Source organism: Letharia lupina (genome assembly GCF_014066315.1).
Source record: "Letharia lupina isolate WasteWater1 chromosome Unknown contig_19, whole genome shotgun sequence".
Classification (NCBI taxonomy): Eukaryota; Fungi; Ascomycota; class Lecanoromycetes; order Lecanorales; family Parmeliaceae; genus Letharia; species Letharia lupina.
The window spans coordinates 1,284,996-1,303,896 of NW_023502988.1; the positions used below are offsets into that span (position 1 = coordinate 1,284,996).

At 50.1% G+C, this 18,901-nt stretch overlaps 6 protein-coding genes across 6 annotated transcripts; 2 read left to right on the top strand and 4 right to left on the bottom strand.

Annotated features, from left to right (window-relative positions):
* Positions 1–731: 731 nt before the first annotated feature.
* Positions 732–1,889, bottom strand: HO133_004114 (uncharacterized protein; the record flags this gene model as incomplete). Its single annotated transcript, XM_037295033.1, has 3 exons — positions 732–1,102; positions 1,162–1,511; positions 1,570–1,889. The coding sequence occupies 3 exons, from the start codon at positions 1,887–1,889 to the stop codon at positions 732–734; spliced, it is 1,041 nt and encodes a 346-aa protein (XP_037149080.1).
* Positions 1,890–4,406: 2,517 nt separating this feature from the next.
* On the top strand, positions 4,407–8,112 carry HO133_004115 (uncharacterized protein; the record flags this gene model as incomplete). The annotated part of the gene is made up of 4 exons (XM_037295034.1): positions 4,407–4,549; positions 4,607–4,821; positions 4,878–5,238; positions 5,451–8,112. 4 exons carry the CDS (start codon positions 4,407–4,409, stop codon positions 8,110–8,112), a joined length of 3,381 nt encoding a protein of 1,126 aa, XP_037149081.1.
* A 1,176-nt stretch (positions 8,113–9,288) lies between these two features.
* HO133_004116 (uncharacterized protein) lies at positions 9,289–10,732 on the bottom strand (the record flags this gene model as incomplete). Its single annotated transcript, XM_037295035.1, has 8 exons — positions 9,289–9,545; positions 9,598–9,627; positions 9,702–9,754; positions 9,802–9,869; positions 9,916–10,150; positions 10,209–10,285; positions 10,344–10,472; positions 10,631–10,732. The coding sequence occupies 8 exons, from the start codon at positions 10,730–10,732 to the stop codon at positions 9,289–9,291; spliced, it is 951 nt and encodes a 316-aa protein (XP_037149082.1).
* Positions 10,733–13,504: 2,772 nt separating this feature from the next.
* On the bottom strand, positions 13,505–14,548 carry HO133_004117 (uncharacterized protein; the record flags this gene model as incomplete). The annotated part of the gene is made up of 2 exons (XM_037295036.1): positions 13,505–14,209; positions 14,288–14,548. The coding sequence occupies 2 exons, from the start codon at positions 14,546–14,548 to the stop codon at positions 13,505–13,507; spliced, it is 966 nt and encodes a 321-aa protein (XP_037149083.1).
* Positions 14,549–14,813: 265 nt separating this feature from the next.
* On the top strand, positions 14,814–15,968 carry HO133_004118 (uncharacterized protein; the record flags this gene model as incomplete). Its single annotated transcript, XM_037295037.1, has 1 exon — positions 14,814–15,968. The coding sequence occupies one exon, from the start codon at positions 14,814–14,816 to the stop codon at positions 15,966–15,968; it is 1,155 nt and encodes a 384-aa protein (XP_037149084.1).
* A 333-nt stretch (positions 15,969–16,301) lies between these two features.
* On the bottom strand, positions 16,302–18,233 carry HO133_004119 (uncharacterized protein; the record flags this gene model as incomplete). The annotated part of the gene is made up of 1 exon (XM_037295038.1): positions 16,302–18,233. One exon carries the CDS (start codon positions 18,231–18,233, stop codon positions 16,302–16,304), a length of 1,932 nt encoding a protein of 643 aa, XP_037149085.1.
* Between the last annotated feature and the right edge of the window lie 668 nt (positions 18,234–18,901).

The following is an 18,901-nucleotide window of genomic DNA, read 5'->3' on the forward strand; positions in this document are numbered from 1 at the left end:
AGGGCTGCGGCAGGTAGTGAGGGATTCCCAAAGGCGAATATGAACCTCACTTTGTAGACTGCTGATGACACGAATGTGGCTTTTCAAGCAGCGGCGCTTCAGACACTGAGTTGCATACCGCGTCTCAATGGGCAGGAACATGATGAGTCCATGTGAAAGGCGATGAAGGGCAAGAAGGCGGACCTGACGAAAATCTGCGCGGAGAGAAGAGGGAGCGTGTTGGGACAATCAATTTTGGCTGTCCTAAGTGCAGTCAAGCGAGAGCGCTGCTTGTAGAGCATGCGGACGCCTTGCCGGAAGATGTGATGGACTTGTAGGGGCGGTTTCTGGGGAAGGGCTCGGGCGCATTTTTCGGGATACTGGAACTGTACTTCTGAAGTACTGCGACCGCTTCACGATGAGGAATAGGAAACGTACGCTCTGTAGTGACCTCTAGACTTGCGAACGTCTGAGAGTGGTGTTTCACAGTACTCTACAACAAATGTCGACAACGCAAGCACTCTACCGCGTTGGACCGTCCAACCAGAGATCGCTGCACCGTGGTCCTTGTCAAAGCCATGCCCACCTCCTCAACATGTACAAGCCACGTCCATTTCGCGTCAAGCATGCCCTGATACTCCAGTTCTTTTAAGGTCCTCCGGAGTTAGAGGTGGCGTGTAGTATAAGCCTCTTCACCATAGTCGATACATTCCTGCCTTCTTGGACCTTTAGGAGGAGTGCTCCATTATTGGTCAAATTTTTTCCATGCGGAGGTTTGGGTCGTACGGCTGCGAGTCGTCCGAGGGGGAAGACCAAAGCTGTGGGTCAAGATTTTCGAGATCTGGATGGTAGGGTTCGGTGAAAGTTCCCTTGCGGTCGGTTGGGTGGCAAGGTTGCAAGTCATCCGAGGAAGAAAACACAAGCTGCGGGTCGAGGTCTTCGATGTTTGGATGGTAAGGTTCGAAGCTGTTCGATGGTGGAGACGTTGATTGAGGCTCATTTTGCTCGTAGCCATTAAGCAGGGACATGTTCGTAGTGAGGCCATCGTATCCAATATCACTAAGTTCATGATCTCCAGACTGAAGATCTTGCATCTGATGGTCTTGCGACTCCTCGCTGATTCCTAGGTCAGATCGAGTAGCTATCAGCTGAGTGGGGGACTCTCTTACCTGACTTGCGTACTCGCACTCGCACTCGCCCGTTCTGGACGAGACGGCGCACCGTTCCATGCCTCATCCCATCGTGCGCCGGTGGGATTGCCATTTGTCTCCACGCAGACTGCAAAGTGGGACTGGACATGTTCCTTCCTTCCGTAATATCCACCGCAAATAGGACACTGGTATTTGCGATTTGCGCTTGGCTCGTAGTTTCTTCGGGTTGGGGTCTCGCCTGGAGCTAGCCTCGAGGGGATCACGACGCCATTAACAGCAGCAAGGCGTTCGCGGTATTGACGTTGTCTTACGTCTCGCTGCTCTTTTGTGGTTGGAGCACGAGCGGTGCGCTTCGAAGGGGGACTGTCGGTGGTGTCGTCACTGAATTACATCAGAAAGCGCCAGTAAACCCAGAGATTGACATTGAAAGGTATCTCACCTCTCGTCTACATCACTATGCTTGCGCTTTACCAGGTCAGGACGAGGTACGAAATTCAAATAATCGTCCCAGCGTGCTCTGGTGGGGTTTCCGTTCATCTTCACACATGCCACAAAGTGTGATCGAATATATTCCGGCCTTGTGCTGGTATGACCGCAAATTGGACATGTCTTGTCCCTAGCTCTATCCAATTTCCCGTCAGACCGAGGACGGGTTCTCAGCGCTTTCAATGGCTGTTGTCCTTCAGGGAGCTTCGAAGGTATGACTACGCCATTGACTCTTGCGAGTTGCTGCTCGAGCTTAGCATTCACGACCGGCATCTTTTTTTGGGCTGCAAGCCAGGGAAGGTGATGTCTGTTGATAAATTAGGGGGTGGATTGGAAACGAGAATCCGAGATGAAGAAGTACCCTGATCACAGCAAAGAGGGGAGTAATATTTGAAAGTGGTGTTGAAGGAACTTAATGACAAGAGCAGCCAGAGATTGTGAATTAAGGACTTCGGAGTGTTGTTATGTAAAGTAGGTTATTTTGTGCATAGCGCCAATAGATCAACCGGGAAAACGTGTAACCACCTGCCCTTTCGGTTTTCCTGATAGAGTCCAGGTAAAAGTTCGCTGCTCTTCTACTTCGCTATTGAAAGGCATGAGGAGTCTGTCGTACGGCAGCAAGATCTTAGCTTTCCTCCTAAGCTGTCACAGAGTTCGGTGTTTGCCACCAGCGGAGAGACTCTGGATTGGATCAATTCTCAGTAAGTGAGAAAAGGGTGAAACATGGTCCAACGCGTCTGTTCCTAGCGCAACGCTACGCAGAGTATCCGCCAACTCCAATCGTTTTGTGTTTTAAAGCACGTAAGGGTGTTCGTCGAAAGGAAGGAGGAGAACAAACGAAAGAACAAGCAAGCGAATGGGCAACGCAGATCATGTCATACCTCCCTGGGTCACGTGTGCGAGAAGACGCAATCTCGTTCCATCAGTCTTTCAGCCGTCCATTTGGCCTTGCTACAGCAAAAACCAGAATGCCAGACCAACACCCTCCTACACTCCGGCGTCACTGCCCGCTGAGCCCATCTTGAGAATGATGCTTAGGTTCAAGCATTGATGTTCCCGTTAGAGCCTATGGAAAGTCCAAATATGAGAGGCAATCTTTGGACGCTGTCCACAAACTACTTACAGTCATTTGGCAGTGCCCGTTCCAGAGCATGTTGGGCCTCGTGAGAAACGAATACCGCTTCCAGTCTTGACTCCGAACGAATAGTATACCGCCACCACAGACTGTGGGGCGCATGGGCGCTCGAATATGAGGGAGGAGGGTCAGGAAGAATGTCTATGGTAGATGATGCAGGTCAGAATTGCTCGAGATCCAAAAAGAGTCTCGAAGCACACCTACTGGAGATTCGTTTCTTCTGCTCGGCGAACCGCCAGATGACAAGTAGGACAGGAGCACAAGTTGCCAACAGAGACACGAGAGCGATGATGGCAGCTATTGGCCAGGACATTTTCAGGTTCAGTCGCGCCCCTCTGACTTCTCCAGCGAGGACATATTTAGGACTGGCTATATACTCCCCCGACCCAGATTTGGGACATAGAGCCATGAGGCTTAAGATTTGGGACGAAGAATCTCCCAACCCAGATTTGGGATATAGAGCTATGAGACTTAAAATTTGGGACGGAGAATCTCTCGACGGGCAAATTACAAATTCATACCCCAAACTATGAGATTCTTACAAATTCATACCCCATCTTACATTTTCATACCCCTCACCAAAAAAATGGGGTATGAATTTGTAAAGTTGCCAGTCTTTGGGGTATGAATTTGTAAGTTACCATTTCTTAGGGTATGAAAATGTAAGATACCACAAACATCCCTATACCTGTAAATCATTAGAACGGTATTTTAGGTGTTCCAGGCTACCTACCCTAATTGTTAGTAACCCGAGTTACCGCTAAAGGGTCAAATAGAGGTGTTTGCACTTCACGCTGCAGACACCCCTAAGGGGCCTCGCAGGGCCCCGCAGGGCCCTCGGAAGAATAATCCCTAACACCAACCCGCCCTATAGATGGCAACTTACAAAATCACACCCCTATTAATGGTATCTTACAAAATCATACCCCTGTTAATGGTATCTTACAAATTCATACCCCATTGGGGTATGAAAATGTAAGATGGGGTATGAATTTGTAAGAATCCTATAGTTTGGGGTATGAAAATGTAATTCGCCCATCTCTCGACCCAAATTTGGGACTGAGAGCCCCGCGAGGCGGATTCGGGATAGAGAGAATATTGGGGCTGACTTTCCCTGTCTTTCGGAGAACAACGTAAGATGCATACAGATTTGGGTCATCTCCAATGAAAAAGGATCTTCCGGAGATCGTCATTCTGGCAGGCTTGGCGATCCGGGCCGGATGATTTCAGATTGTGTCCACAACCATTCAAAGCAGAGGGTCGATGCAAGAGCAAACACGTGACCCCAAGCAGCCGCCTATTAGATGTCTGCCCGCAGTCTGGCCTTCCAAAGTATTGACTCGCCTCGCAGAAGGCTGCATCTAATTCCACCCCTCAGGCGTTCGTCCACATCACCATGCGTCCACATAATTCCTCTTTCGCTCAATTCGTACCGGGGTACGTGACTCTCTGCTGACAACGCGGTGCGGCTGTAATTTGGTAGCGCCGGCTGACAATGAAATCCTTCATTGGCCAGAACCGAAATCCGAGACCACCGGATGGGATAGATCAGACACTTAATGTTGCCGCCCACATTTGCATTCTCTTCTTCGACAATGTCAAACAGCTACTTAAAGTCCTCGTTGTGTTCATTCTGACTCAGCCTTACGTCGGACATGGCAACCAGTGACAAGGCTGATCCTGAATGGGACAGTCACAAGGCTACAATTGAATCGCTGTATGTGAAAGATAAACTCAAACTTGAAGGCCGCGGAGGCCTCATGGACACCATGGCCAGATCCCATGGATTTGTGAAAAGGTAGAGAAGTCTGAGTCTTTAACAAATCCGGTATCACTCATACTAATTTCCGTCAAGCAAATCGCAGTATGAGAGCCACTTCAAAATTTGGTGCATGCGTAAATATCGAAAGAAAGATGACTGGAGAAGCGTCGGACGGAAGATTTCAGAGAGAAAACGGGCAGGGAAAGATAGCAGTGTTTACATCAATAATGAAGTCATCCCCAAAGCGAGAGTTCAGAGGCAAATTAGACGTCATGAGTCCACTACAACTTTCGGACAACTCCTTCCAGGTATTTTCCTTCCCTTGGACAAATGAGAACCTTTTTAGCTAAAACCACTTTCTCAGCATCAAGTCCGCGAACTCCCGACGGCTTTGAGATCCGCACACCCGTAGCAGAAGACTCAACGGTCTTCTCCGAGCTGCAAGAGGCCGCACCCACCTTGCCACACAGGACGGGGACAAACAACTTTACGTTCGCTCAGTTGCAAACCTTATCCTCCTCCTTGCAGCCTTGGGAGGGAACGGATGATTTCCCGGTCTCCCAATTGCAGAACGCAACATCCTCCCTACCACCTTGGACGGAGACGGACGATTTTCGGTTCTCCCCATTGCAGAATGCAACACCTCCCGTCCCATATTTGACAGGACCCGATGACTTTCCATTCTCCCCAATCGAAGACGTCACGAAACTTGTCCAACGCTGGACGTATATACATGATCTTCCCTTCTTCCAGCTTGAAGCTGGCCTTCACGCTCAAGGCACGTCTCACAAGCTATTTGTTAGATTTCCTTTTCCAAAAAAAAAAATCGTAGCTTTAGACCCTACCACATAACGTCAGTCTAAGCCGCACTATGAGCCTTGACTAATTAGAATGCAGCCGATCTCCCACTGACCCCAACAAATGCGAAAAGACCCAGATTTGGGATTCCTTTGGTAACATCACGATCGCTAGAGGATCACCAAGATATCTTTCATCAAGGTTTTGATGCTCAACATGTAGTGCTAAGAGTCTCTGAATCGCTTACTGCAGTGCTCGAAGCTTTGCTGCCCAGTACAGCGCGTGTGAATCAACCGGAGGCGCGACTGATTTCAAGTCCAAACAATTACCGCTTAGATGCAGCTACTCCTAGACTGCTCACTCATCTGCTCTTTGCAATAGCCAACAACTTTGCCGGTCTAGATGGTGTTCCAATTGGAGAAATCATGGACTACCTAAAACGCCAAACGAACACGCGACTTTTACGACAGCTTCTAAGCACCTCGGGGCCAGAGTCTGAAGCCTTTGCAGAAAATCTGTTTCGGGCCGCTATCGAAGCGGAAGACGCACGCATTGTCGAGATTCTCCTAGAGAAAGGATTGAACCCTAATGAGTTGGTCTGCCATGTTGGCGGGGAAAAATACACTCCAATAGAACGGTCTTCCATGATGAGGAGTGTTGAAATTACGAGACTTCTCCTGCGTGCCAAAGCAGATGTTAACAAAACTGTTGGTACAAGAAATGTATGCGGAGCACTTCAATGCGCTTTCGAATCAGACTACAGATACTACGAGCGATCTCGTACACCCGTTGAGCTTGTGTCTTTGCTTCTTCATGCGGGTGCCAAAGTTGACGAGCTGATACTTGAAACTCGCATCGAAGAACGCGATCAGGACGTGATTGAACTCCTCGTCGAATTCTGCACCAAGACCAATCCTCTCGACTTGGCGCGTTCCGGGATACCCACAAAAGTGACACAAAAATTCGACAACGAAATGGCCACAAGGACTGTAATGAGTATTTTCCAAGCATGTTTGGATTCAGCTCACGACATTACTCTAAGTTTTGACTCCACGCTAAATACGGCGGCAAAGCGTGGAAACCTTGGCCTAGTACAATTTCTTCTCCACTCTCATGTGTCTTTGACGCATGCAACGCTTACAAACGCGATAACAAGTCAGAACAAGGATCTGATCCGGGTCCTGATTGAGGCGGGAGCGGATGTTGACGGTGACTGTTCCATCTCTGAGGTTATTCAGACGCCGCTCGGTGCAGCAATCAGATGTGGAGATGTCGAGATCATGGATTTACTCGAGCACAAGGGTGTTTGGTCTCATGTCTGCGAAGGATCGAGATTCAAATCTGCGTTGGTAGCTGCGTCAGAAGTAGGAAATCTCGCCATCGTCCAGAAACTGCTTAATCTCGGATTTAATGTTACAGGAATAGACCTCGGTGGTGCTCTACAGGCCGCAGTTTGTGGAGGGCATGAAGAAACTGCTCTGATACTACTCAATGCCGGCGCCAATGACAATTCCTACGCTAGGAACAACATTATAGTTCTTCTCGAAGCATTACAGCAGAAGAATGAAAAGCTCGTGCAGTTGATTCTAGACGCTGATGTGGACATTTCCTGTGCTAGTGGACATTTTTTTAGAACAGCCGTCGAGTGGGGTAATCACTCCATCATTGAAGAGTTGATTGCTATGGGTGTCGATGCCAACGCTGTCGGTGATTCTGAGCCTGGGCGTGCGCCTCTCGTAGTTGCTGTCGAGAGAAAAGATGCCAAGTTACTACAGCTCTTGCTCGATGCTGGAGCAGATGTTAACAGCCGTGAGTTGGGTAAGAAATCTACCGCACTGAAGGCAGCTGTAACAAATGGTGACATTGAAATGGTTGAGTACCTTTTTTCTATCGGTGCAGATCCAGATGATTCAGAGGCACTGTCTGAAGCTCTATCGCAGGGCATGCCGATGCTTGAGACGCTTCTTACAAAATTTACCAGAGTATATCCTCATGGGAAACGCGGATATGGTTGCGGCGTTCTTTTAACAGCGATCGGGAAAGCAGATTCCCTACTCATTGAATGTCTTCTCGACGCGAAGATAGATGTCAATACTTGTGTCTGCATAGGTGACCCCGAAGGAGAGGGTTTGGATCGCTTTAGCTATGCATTAAGACGTAACTCACTAGGGGCGGCGATCGAGGAGGCGAACCCCACAAGTCTTGCGATACTTCAGACGTTGCTGGATCGAAATGGTAATCCCAACAGTATTGTCCAATATTCTATAGTTTTCCCATACGGAAGAGAGACGGCTCTTTTGGCAGCAATCGGCACAAAAGACATTCAAAAGGTCCAGCTGCTAATTGACGCTGGAGCCGATGTGAATCGGCCTGCAACGAAAGGAGTCAAACGCACTCCGCTACAGAGGGCAGCCGAGATAGGTAGCTTTCAAATCGCACAGATGCTATTAGACAACGGCGGGCTCGTAAACGCTCAGCCCGCGTGGAGGGGAGGGGCAACTGCCATACAACTTGCGGCAATTGGAGGTTACATCGGCATTGCGGAACTACTTCTGGAGAACGGCGCCGACGTCAATGCACCAGCTGCCAGAGTGCATGGAAGGACTGCTCTTGAGGGGGCCGCCGAACATGGCCGTATCGACATGCTGAAGCTGCTTTTCAACGTTAGCGCCAAGTTCCATGGCCCTGAGTATGAACGAGCTCTACAACTCGCGAAGGAAAATGGACACATGGCCACTCGGAGATATCTCGAATCTCTTTCCACTGCGCCCGAAGAGTCGATCAAGGACATGTGGCAGTGACTAGTGCGGCAATTGCAATCTTGCTCGCAGCGATGTCGCAAAGGTCCCGTTGTGCAGAATTTTAACATTGGGGCTTGGACCGGGATTGCAGTGATTGAAGAGTGCCCTCCGCGTCGGCAAGGAAGGAGCACGATGAGCGGAGTATTGTCGAATTGGGAGAGATCATGATCCATAGCTTGCCGACCTTGATGCAATTCTATTTCACCGAGTTTTCATGTAGGCACGGTCCTTCTGGGGCTGAACGAGGCGCAAAGGTCCCGCACACTCTTTTTGAGGAAACATCATGATAGACTACAAGACGTTCTAATGAAAGAAACCGTTGCACTGCGCAAGTACTCTCCTAGACTAGATTTGTGTTCTTTCGTAAGACTTGGAAAGCGCCCTTACTTCCTAACGGTCGAATATTGTGGAATCCCGCTCTTAAATCATACCTTTTTCAAAAGGCAAGGCCTTGTGACTTCACCCTCGCCTCCTTACTTGAAGAGTCAAGCACGTCGTTATTTAGGTGGACATTAGCAGAAGTCACGCCGCATCCACGGGTACAAAGCCTTGGACTGGCCTAACAGATCTTACAGACAGTCCGGTCCCAGCTTTAATCCGACGCTCAGATCGATTCCTGTGTTTCAAGATTAATTTTCTTGCCAGGGTCGTACTTGCACCAATCGAGACTCCTTCATAACCACGGTTAGCACACACAGAAGCTGACGCTACCGCTGCGCCCTACAAGTTGTACCAGCATGCCGTCGTGGGAGACTCGTCAATCTTCACTTGGACCATGCATTGCTGAACCGCTGAACTGACCATCGGTCGGAGAAGGGTGTATGATTATCAAGATGACACCATTTTTACGGCTCCACCAGCGTACTGGTAAGCTTGCATCCGGTCCCGCCTTTTGCATCTTTAATTCTTGGAGTGCGGGAGGAGACCAAGACATGTCACAGGAGGGTTCTCGCACATGCTACATCGTGGCTGAAACTAAAACAATGCAGAAAATAGGTCGAAAGCCTTGAACAGAAGGAAGCTCGGAAAAACTCAATTTTTACAATATGTACTGTGGCAAGGTTGGTGGTAGACGAGCGACAAATGGTAGCATCCTTCAAAGAACCACAAATCTCTATTAATGAAAAAGCGTTTTCGATCTGGGAAAGCCCAGCGCCACAGAATAAGATTTGTTCTTTACACCACCTGCGCTCCGTCGACAAGACTATTTTGAGAAGCGCCAACATTTCCCGCCTCTAATTTATCGTAGTCCCCAGATGGCTTCCTAGCATCATTGCTGCGAAGGGACGAGAGCGATATCATGGCTCGTAGACTTGAGAATATACTTTTGGCGGGAGAATCAGTGAAGACGGGCCGGAGCAAAGGGAGGCAGGCGCCTACAATACCTAGTGACGATTCGACCATGGGCCAGTATACGGTTGGCGTGAGTAGATCTTTCCTATGGTAAGCGAAGCCCCGGTCTGCTAGGGCGCATGCAATACGTACATGTTAGATCTTCGTCTCCTACGGCGGTATCTAGAAGTGTATAGGGGTCAGTATGCGACGAGAGTGCTACCTGAAAAGTACGGGCGGTGATGAGAAATGCGTACCATAAGTGATTCTGTGGAAGACCACCAGCTTTGCAACCCCGGCGCAAACAACACTAAGACTCGTGAGCAAGATTCCGTAAGTATTTTGGATCAGACTCACAGTGCTCCTAGTTGCAACATGAGGACCACGAAGAACTTTCGCATCGGAGCCATCTGAAGTCTCCAGATCTGACCTTGATCAGCCACGATTCGGAGTGACAGGAAGCTTACATACCCAGGGTATTGGCATCGAAAGGATCACAATGTCGGTAAAGACATCAGACCAAGCCTGCGCCAAGTACATCATTGTTGTATCGATGCAAGTGCCAGGAGCAGCATCCAAACCAGTCCAATTTCCGGAGATTGGCCAGCACTGTAGCAGATTGGCTGCAAAGAAAGCGACGGTCCATGTAATGTTTAGACCAATCATGACCAGCGAGATGATGGAAAACGTCCTCGGTACGAAGATTCTGGTACGCAGGTCAGCCTGCTCTACTCTTCCATTGTGAGACAGTTGGGACATGCTACCTTCGATAGAAGAGAAGCACGGCAATCTTTGTAAGTCCAAATGTGACCGTCTGCGTCAGTTGCGAGATGTAGATGATCTGTGCAATGGTTAGGTCGGCATTTATCAGAGACTAGCCTAGGAGCATCAGGACATACTTTAAAGAAGACTTCCATGCGGCCATCGAAAATCGGCATGCCGTCAGGCATGACTTGGGTATGTCTACCAAGGCTTCCAATTGCAGCGCCTGCACATCTAAAATCAACGAAGTTGCGGTATCTGCCTAGCTGGAGATACTTACCGACGAACATGCAAACACCTGTACCGATGGTGGAGATCTTTCGAAAAAAAGTGTCTGTAAGTCCACCGGCCCAGACAGCAAGGTTGCAAGGGGAAACGTTACCAATGCAAGCACTATTAGATAGTCGTCCCATGATGGACAAACCTTCGTGATCCGTCGAGCGTAGAAGCGTAGGGTAACGGCCACGGTTGCCAAGACAGTCAACACAGTTGCCAAGGCATACATCTTCCCTGGGGACTCGTCCATGGCTCGGGATGGCGGGGTAGCTAGCAGCGTGACTTGCTGTGAAGATAGGAGACGAGTTGGAGTTTAGCGAATCTCATCTAGAAGGATACAGAAAAGGGTACAAGTCTTATATTTAGAGGCAAGAAGAAGAGGGCAAGGGATCGAAGATAGATCTATCTAGTCGTGCCACGCACTTACCTCGCTACCTCGGTTGGTGTAACCCAGCCATGTGCAGAGTTTAGCCAAATATAAACATGGACAAGGCCCAAAAACGCAGCTTCGCGGAAATTCAAAAACGCCCCCGTTCGTAATTAACTGATTATAAAACTTAAGATACAGCTTTGTGATATTTATAGTTTGAGGTTTCCTGCACGGTAACAATTACTTCTGCTTTCGAAAAGGGGTGCGGAGATCAAGAATGTTGAACGGTCCTTTTTCGCCGTACAATGAGAAATGTAAAGGTTGAATTTCGTATTTTTGGAGTCAAATCCCTCGATCTGCAGAATAGAATCCTTATACTTATCGGCAACGTATTTATGACGTGTATTAATCGTTGTGGAGGCGTAACGTAAACGTTGAACATTCGAAGTTTCGACGTCAGCATGTGCACCTAAAGGAGCACCGCAATCTGGCAGAAATGCAACGCGATCGCCGCAACCGAGTTCTGCAAAAGAACCCCACTTCGGACGTCCGCATTTCCAATCGCACAAGCTGGGCTTTGAGACGTTGCTCCGACTGGTCGGCTATAGCGATGAAGACTGCGCTGACCACGGCGGCGCTGAGTCAGACCACTAACTCATGCAACGTTGCCAAGAAGATCGCATCGAGCCGCTCCACTTGAATCTTCTCTAATACGATGTCCGTCGGATCTGCTCGCCCTAGGATTGACGAGGGGATCCGCATGTTCCTGGTTGACATAGCCCATAGACCAAAGCCGCCGAATCGTAATTTGCTCTCTTGAGATGGCATCGGAGGACAATTTGACGATGCGCCTCGTTAGAATGGGCCCCTGGGCTTGCTAAGACGTTGACCTCGTATCGGTCGAAGTGGCTGCTGCACTGCTATTCCTGGCCCTTGCCGACCTCCATACCGAGAGAATTGTAACCAGTTGTTTGACAATTCTCTTGGCTCACATGTTTCAGGAACCGATTTTTCTTCGGGATGCATCACTTCCATCTCAGCATCCGGATGGACTGCATAAGAGTAGTTAGCTTCAGCCGAGAGGCTGAAAGCTGAATGATGGATACGAATAGCTGATGCTTGAACACTTGTCGAGGCAGAGTTCCTTTGAAGCAATATGAGATAGATAAACAACGATATCGCACCTGAACTCCAGCGCCCTCTGAAAACACCTCACCACAGCTTATTATTCTCGTGCCACCCCTTCACTTACCAGATAAAGAAAACATCGATTACCGGCTTTACGTTCGTTTGCCAACTATGCGTTTCTCTAACCATCCTCTATCACTACTTCTGTTGACTCTTTCTGCAGTCGCGTTACCATTTCCCCCCAGTAAGTACCACATTCTAGGCACACATCTTGTTATTCAGAGCTGGAATAACAACCCAGACCAAGGCGGAGGCGGTGGAGACACGGAACGGTGGTGGTGTGGCACACATATTTGCAACTCCAGTAAGAGGACCGTCGAGACCCGTCCGATCACAGGCATTCCTGCCGAGGGAGGGTGGTGGTGTGAGACACATATCTGCGACTCCAGTATGGAAGCGGTCAAAAAGCGTCAGGTCGAAAATACAGCATCCGCCGCCTCGGAATCGTCTTAGAACATGCCTTTGAGCGGCTCAAGTTGAACTGGTGAGGCCAGTTTTTGCTTTAGCTCAGAATGAATCGCTGACAATGAGAACCAGTGTCAGAGTGGTGGCAGCCGTCATCCGCGCCATCCTAGCGGTTGATCTAACCGAACTAAAATCGGCAATGCAAGACTTGGAGGCTGGAGGAGGTATTGTCACCTAAGGCAATGGATTCATGGTGGGGAAATTCTTGTCGGAGCAAGCTAGATCATCTCTGTTATAGCGAATTTGAGATTTCTGATTTCGGTAGGAGTGTGACACGTGTTTCTTTTGGGCACATGTCTAGATCTTGCGTGTATTCATTAGCTGCGATCTTAGGACCTTCCTTCCCAATTTACCTCGGTGCTCTTCGTCTGGTCCACGGGGTAGATTCTTTCCGTCCAGTCAAAGATCATCCACCCTAGACAGACAGCTTGCTATTTATCCGGATGTATATGTCAGAGATATCCACCGAATGGTCCTGTCTCCATACATGTGGGTGCCTGATCTCGAAGGACCAACGGGGCTCTTCGGAGGACATAATGCTGCGTGGGATCGTACTAATCCTCTGTCCTTGCCGGGTGTTGACCTCCTGGGAAGGTATTGGCGAGTGTCAGACAAGCTATCAGACAAAGATGAATTGTCAATCGCTAAGAGTTCAAGATCTTACGCCAATTCGGGGTCTCTTTAACAAGGGAGGAAGCTCTTCGCGGGTGCCGACATTGTCGTATTGTAACGATATATTCCGCTTTAAATGTCACATTTCCAACACCTCACCCAGCGAGCCCCGTTTCTGCCAAAATATGAAAAAGAGACTCTGGAAGCATTACCCCACAAAGTTGGCAGGCAATTAGCCAGGACACGGCATAATGATCCACGAGGCTGATAGAAGAGCTTACTACCACAGACACTCAACCAAGCAAGGTACCTTACTTGGAAAGCTGCCCTACGGAAGGCATGATGAATGCCAAGCCAGCTTCATTTCGGAGGACCGCAAATGACGGTTTACCTATCGACCAATTTCCCCACGGTCTCCTCCAACCCCTCAGGCTCTCGCCCGAGCAGCCGCCCCAGCTCGATGGAAGCCACCGCGCATTCTCCCTTCTTCACAGCATCGAATGACGTCGCCCACTGCTTAGGCACCTCGCCAGGTCCATGCGAACCTAGCATATCCTGCACTCGAGGCTCCGCCACGTACTCTTCCTCGGTAACCTGTTTCACCTTCATATCCTTCCCTTTGAGCTTTCCCAACAGCTTTACTGTCTCCGCAAGACTCCACACTCTCGGCCCGCTCAACAGCATAGCCTGATTCCTATACTTAAAACTACTCGGCGAATCCAGGTATTCCTTTACCAACTTGGCGGTCGCCTCTCCCAAATCATCAATCTTTGCAAATGCGATCCCTGGCCCGGAACCATCATGAGGGATCCTCACCTCATCAGGCGGGTCATGGGGGTTAGGAAATCCAGTGTACATAGGGAAGCTCTCTGAATAAATCCCCTCACGAATTGCTGTGAAAGTAATTGGCGTTTTGTCCGACCTCTCTGTTGACCCTGACTCAAGCGACTTGAGATATGACTCCGTCTTCAAGTGCGCTTGCATGACATGGGCGACGGAATCCGGAGTGCAGTCGCCGCCGAATGCGAGAGACGTGTAACAAACATGAGATACACCGCTGCGGTGTGCGGCGTCAATGGCTACTTTGTGGACCTAATTCGATCAGCGCCATCCTTGTTGATGACGCAGGAAATCCTCCGTGAACAAGACTGCAAAAAAGAATAGACGTACTTTGAATCTATGGTCACTCTCGATACTCGGATACGAAATGAGAATCAGACACGCTACACCATCGAAAGCATGTTCCAACGAATCAGTATCATTATAATCCGCTTTCCTCGTACAAACGCCTGCTTCCACCATGTGGGAAGGGATTTTCTCGGGATAGCGAGATATCAAAAGAAGCTCCTTTGGAGGAAGCAGTTTGAACAGGTGGGTGTAGATACTCGAACCGATCTTGCCTGAGGCAGGAAAGACTGCGACTTTGGCCATGGTTCCGACGAGAGATTGAAGCCGGATGAACAGGAGCAATTGGAAGCCATGCTCACTTGCGATTTTATACTTCAAGCCGGCGAAGAGAGCGTCTCTGACGTAAGGTAGAGAAAAAGCACCCCTGTCCACTCAGCCCTACAAGTATCCATCAATTCCTTATCGATAAGCCCTACTTATTTTACCCTCCAGAAAATCCCACATCCCCAAATCAACAAAGCCCAACCCAACCCGACTCCCAATCCTCCTACCCCACCTCGCCGCCTAAATGACCCTCACCCCAATCCCCCAACCCCTCACCTTCCCCGCCCTCACCTTCGCCAAACTCGCCCCCCCCTCCTTCCTCGCCGCCCACCTCACCAACCCAAAGGGCTCGACTCGACCCTCCGGCCGCACCCCGACGCAGACGCGCGCCCCGACGTGCAATACCGGCAGCCTGAGCCACGCGAACGGCAGCGCGGTGGTCAGATGCGGGGATACGGCCGTGGTGTGCGGGGTGCGGGGGGAGATTTTGAAGACGGGGGATGTTGCGGAGTATGAGGCGAGAGAGGTGAAGGGTGGGGATGAGGAGGAGGAGGATGATGAGGGGGATGAGGATGACGAGGGGGGGAAAGAACGCAGGAGGAAGAGCAGACGAGACGACACGGCCGAGATGGCGCGATTGAACCTCCTAGTTCCAAACATCGAACTGGCAACCGGCTGCTCGCCCGCCCATCTACCCGGCGGTCCGCCCTCGGTGCTTGCGCAGACGCTGACGCAGCGCGTCTTGACTCTCTTACATACGAGCGATATGGTCGGCATGGCGCCTTTGAGGATCTGGTTTCAGCCGCCAAGGGAAACTACGGGCGCTACGTCTGGAGTTATGAGGATGGGCGGGGACATGGAAGAGATGGACGCGAGAGAAGAGGAAGGAGAGGAGATGGCAAGGGCGGAGGTTAAAGCGTTTTGGGTCCTCTACGTTGACGTGCTGTTTATATCGCTAGACGGCAACGCCTTTGACGCGGCGTGGTTGGCTATATTGGCTGCGTTGAAAGATACGATTCTGCCGCGGGCGTGGTGGGATGCGGATCGGGAGATGGTGCTTTGCTCTGATGATCCGGTGGAGGCGAGGAGACTGGAGATACGGGATTTGCCCGTCCCACTTAGTTTTGGGGTGTTTGAGGGCGATGGGCTGGGCAAGGGGTCGAAAGAGAAAGAGAAAGAGAAAGAGAAGGGGAAAGAGAAATGGGTACTGGTTGATATGGATGGGTTTGAGGAGGCGTTGTGTAGGGAGGAGGGGACGGTTGTTGTTGGGGGAGGTCGGAGGGTGGTTCGGATCGAGAAGAGTGGGGGAGCGGGTGCTGGCATGGCAGAGATGAGGGGGTTGGTTGACTTGGCGGCGAAGAGGAGAAAGGAGTGGATGGGGGTGTTGGGGGTTCATTGAGAAAAGGCATTTATGGAGGCTACTTCGCATGCATGCATAGCGTTGAAGTTCGAGCCGATCTGCAGCAAAGTTGTCTTGCATTCAATGCCCTAGGCTATCTGAAAAGCTGGGCATCTAATGCTGATCTACCACCAATTGATTAACATCTTCCACCATTTCCTGATTCAAGACCGATATTCAAGACTCCGATGCTATGCAAAGCGAAGATTCCGATCCAATGCTCGTACTTGCTAACACATCGTGTGGTGTGTTCCTAGCACTCTAATACGACTACCCTGGATACCGAAGAGCGGTCTCGAGCGACGGGCAGAGCAGAAGCTTGTCACTGCATTTTCAATAGGTCTCTCCGAGCCTATCGTCGTCGCTGCCTTTGACCTTCGCCTGAACACGAGTCCTATGCCCAACGTGTGCTGACGAGGTTGTCTGCTCTGGATTCGATGCGGTTTTTGAAGATTTCGCTGGTGCCGCCTCGGGAAGGTTGACCGAGATGAAGATGAGCTCGCTGTTGCGTTCTCGATCGAAGACCCCCTTTGCCTCGTCTTCTTTACGGCCTTCATCACTGGCGTTGCTATTCTTGGACTCTTGCGACTCCTCGTCACTTGATTGGGTTCTCGTAGACCCGCCATGGCTTGATCCGTATTCCTTGCCGATTGGACCACTAGCGTCGTTGTCCTTGACAGGTTCGCTTGGCTTTCCGGACTCGTTCGAAGTCCTCTGAGAAAAGAACAAGCTCTTCCAGTCAACGTCTATCCAAGAGTCTGATTTCCAAGCGCTATGTTGCTTGTCGTCTTTGCTTGGCGAATTGTGCTCTTGGTCGTCTTCAGATTCGTCGAATGCCCACAGCGCCTTGATGTCGCCCTTGACAAGAGCAGTGCCCCACAAGGAGCCCAGGACACCAGGGACGAGGTACAGCAGAGCAGGTTGGGCTTGGCCGTAAATATGCATGACGCCAAGGGTGCATAACAAGCTGACAACATAGCCGATGACGCTTGCGTGAAAATACGTTTTGGGGAAGAGGACACCTTGGAATTGCTTTGATCTGAGGATGTCGTTCTTCGAAGTCCAAAAGCGCTCGCCCCAGCCACCTCTTGCAGGATGCCATGTGGCCTTTGTGACCTCGGAACCGACGGCCTCCTTGCTCGCTGGGTCAGTTGCAGCGTCCTCAGTGCTCTTCGAATGTCCGATGGTCCGTAGGGTTTGCTTGCGCAAGTAGAAGAGGTAGAGATCAAATCGCAACGCAAAGCCAATCATCATGCCAGGCAGAATGATGTCTCCCAGCCCAAGCATAAACAAAGCTTGTTTCGTCGGGTCTTCAGTAGGTCTCCTTGGCCTAGGAAAGACGAGCTTGGCTGGAATATCGAGCTGAGTAGCTACGGTGACCATGAGAGGCGTGAAGAAGACGAAATAGATGTCATAGACGAAAAGAGCAACCAGTATCAGCGTGCCTGTCCAGGAGGTTGTTGGTGACATGATCTGGAGAGTGGTGTAGGCGAAGGCAAAACCGAGAAGATTTGTCAGCCACCATGGCCTGTCTATGAGGTTGAAATAGAGCAGAGCCCCGATTGCAAGGAAGAGGCTGGCGACGCCCTGAGGACCTATCTTGAACTGTGCTTGCACGATCTTGTGAATGTAGACGCGTACGTCAAGCTGTCGTGACGGTAGCTCCCGAAGGATCCACATAGCATCTGTGAACTTAGATGGCAAAGGCGGAACGGAAGATGGTTCAGGCACTGGTGAGTTTCGATCCACCACAGGGGACGACCTTGACTTGGATTTTCTCTGCTTGGCATCAATTTCCCAGATTCTGCCGTCCATGTCGTAGGTCTCGGGAAAAACGAATGATGTGAAGATACCCATGCTGTCCGTGATCATTCGAGCCAAAGACCAGACTCCGAAGATTGCGAAATACCAATTTAAGATCTTGTTCAGTATCGCTGGATCATCGAGCCATTTGATGAGAAAGTATAGACTTGCAAGGCTAACCCCGGCAAACAAAGGTAGAAGAAGAGCGTCAATAGGAGCAAGCCCTTCCCTCGTCAGTCCTTGCTCATCTGGTCCGTCATCATGATCATCTTGCTTCTTCGTCTTCTTTGATGGCTTGGCTGCGGATGACGGGCGAGAAAGCGAAGCATGGGCACCGGCGTAAATAGGGAAAAGAGCAGAGACAAGTAGATGAAGATGGACTATCAGATACGGGTAGCCCGTAACAGTGTGGTAGCCTACAGCCTGTAGGAAATAGGCGAGCTGATCCATCGTTGGCAACATCTTGCTTCAGTTGTAAGATTCTAGCATCCCAGGAAGGCGTGACTGTGGCTATTGCTCTAGGATGGTGGACCCAGTTCGTGCTGAGGCGAGGTTGCAAGAATAGAGAGTCTCAGCTTCTCATCTCTAGAGTACAACGGCATGGTGCAGGCTCTGAAACTGGGTTTGTTTGTTGGTGACTTTTCCCAAGTCGAAATAGACGCGCTGCGCTAGGCTCGATCCAGACGTAGGGCTGAGCTAGCTGCTGCTTTTACCCGTTGCTCAGGTATTTGAGTGATTGATCAAAACAATACTACTACTAGGGCAATGTTTCCATTGGAAGGACGCATGAACCGGGTGTAATAGGATTTGTTCTTTCGATATGCTCAATGGCAACGACGAGGCTACTGTGGTAGGATTACTAAGATCCTGGACCAAGCATTGAATGCGGTGCGAGTCCTCATTTTTCAGATACCGATTCTGGCATGCATCTAAACATTCCCTTTCGAAGCCTAAGTAAGGGGAGTTCGAAAACTAATATGGGTTTCTACCGTTGCGGCAGTCGGCCATTAGCATGTTCTTTGAGAGTACACTGTGTCCTTGCGCTGCGAAGACATGCCACTTTCTCCGTAAAGTATCTTGAAGTTGGGCTACTTGATTCTATCAAGCCCACACAGTGCGTTCGTTGATAG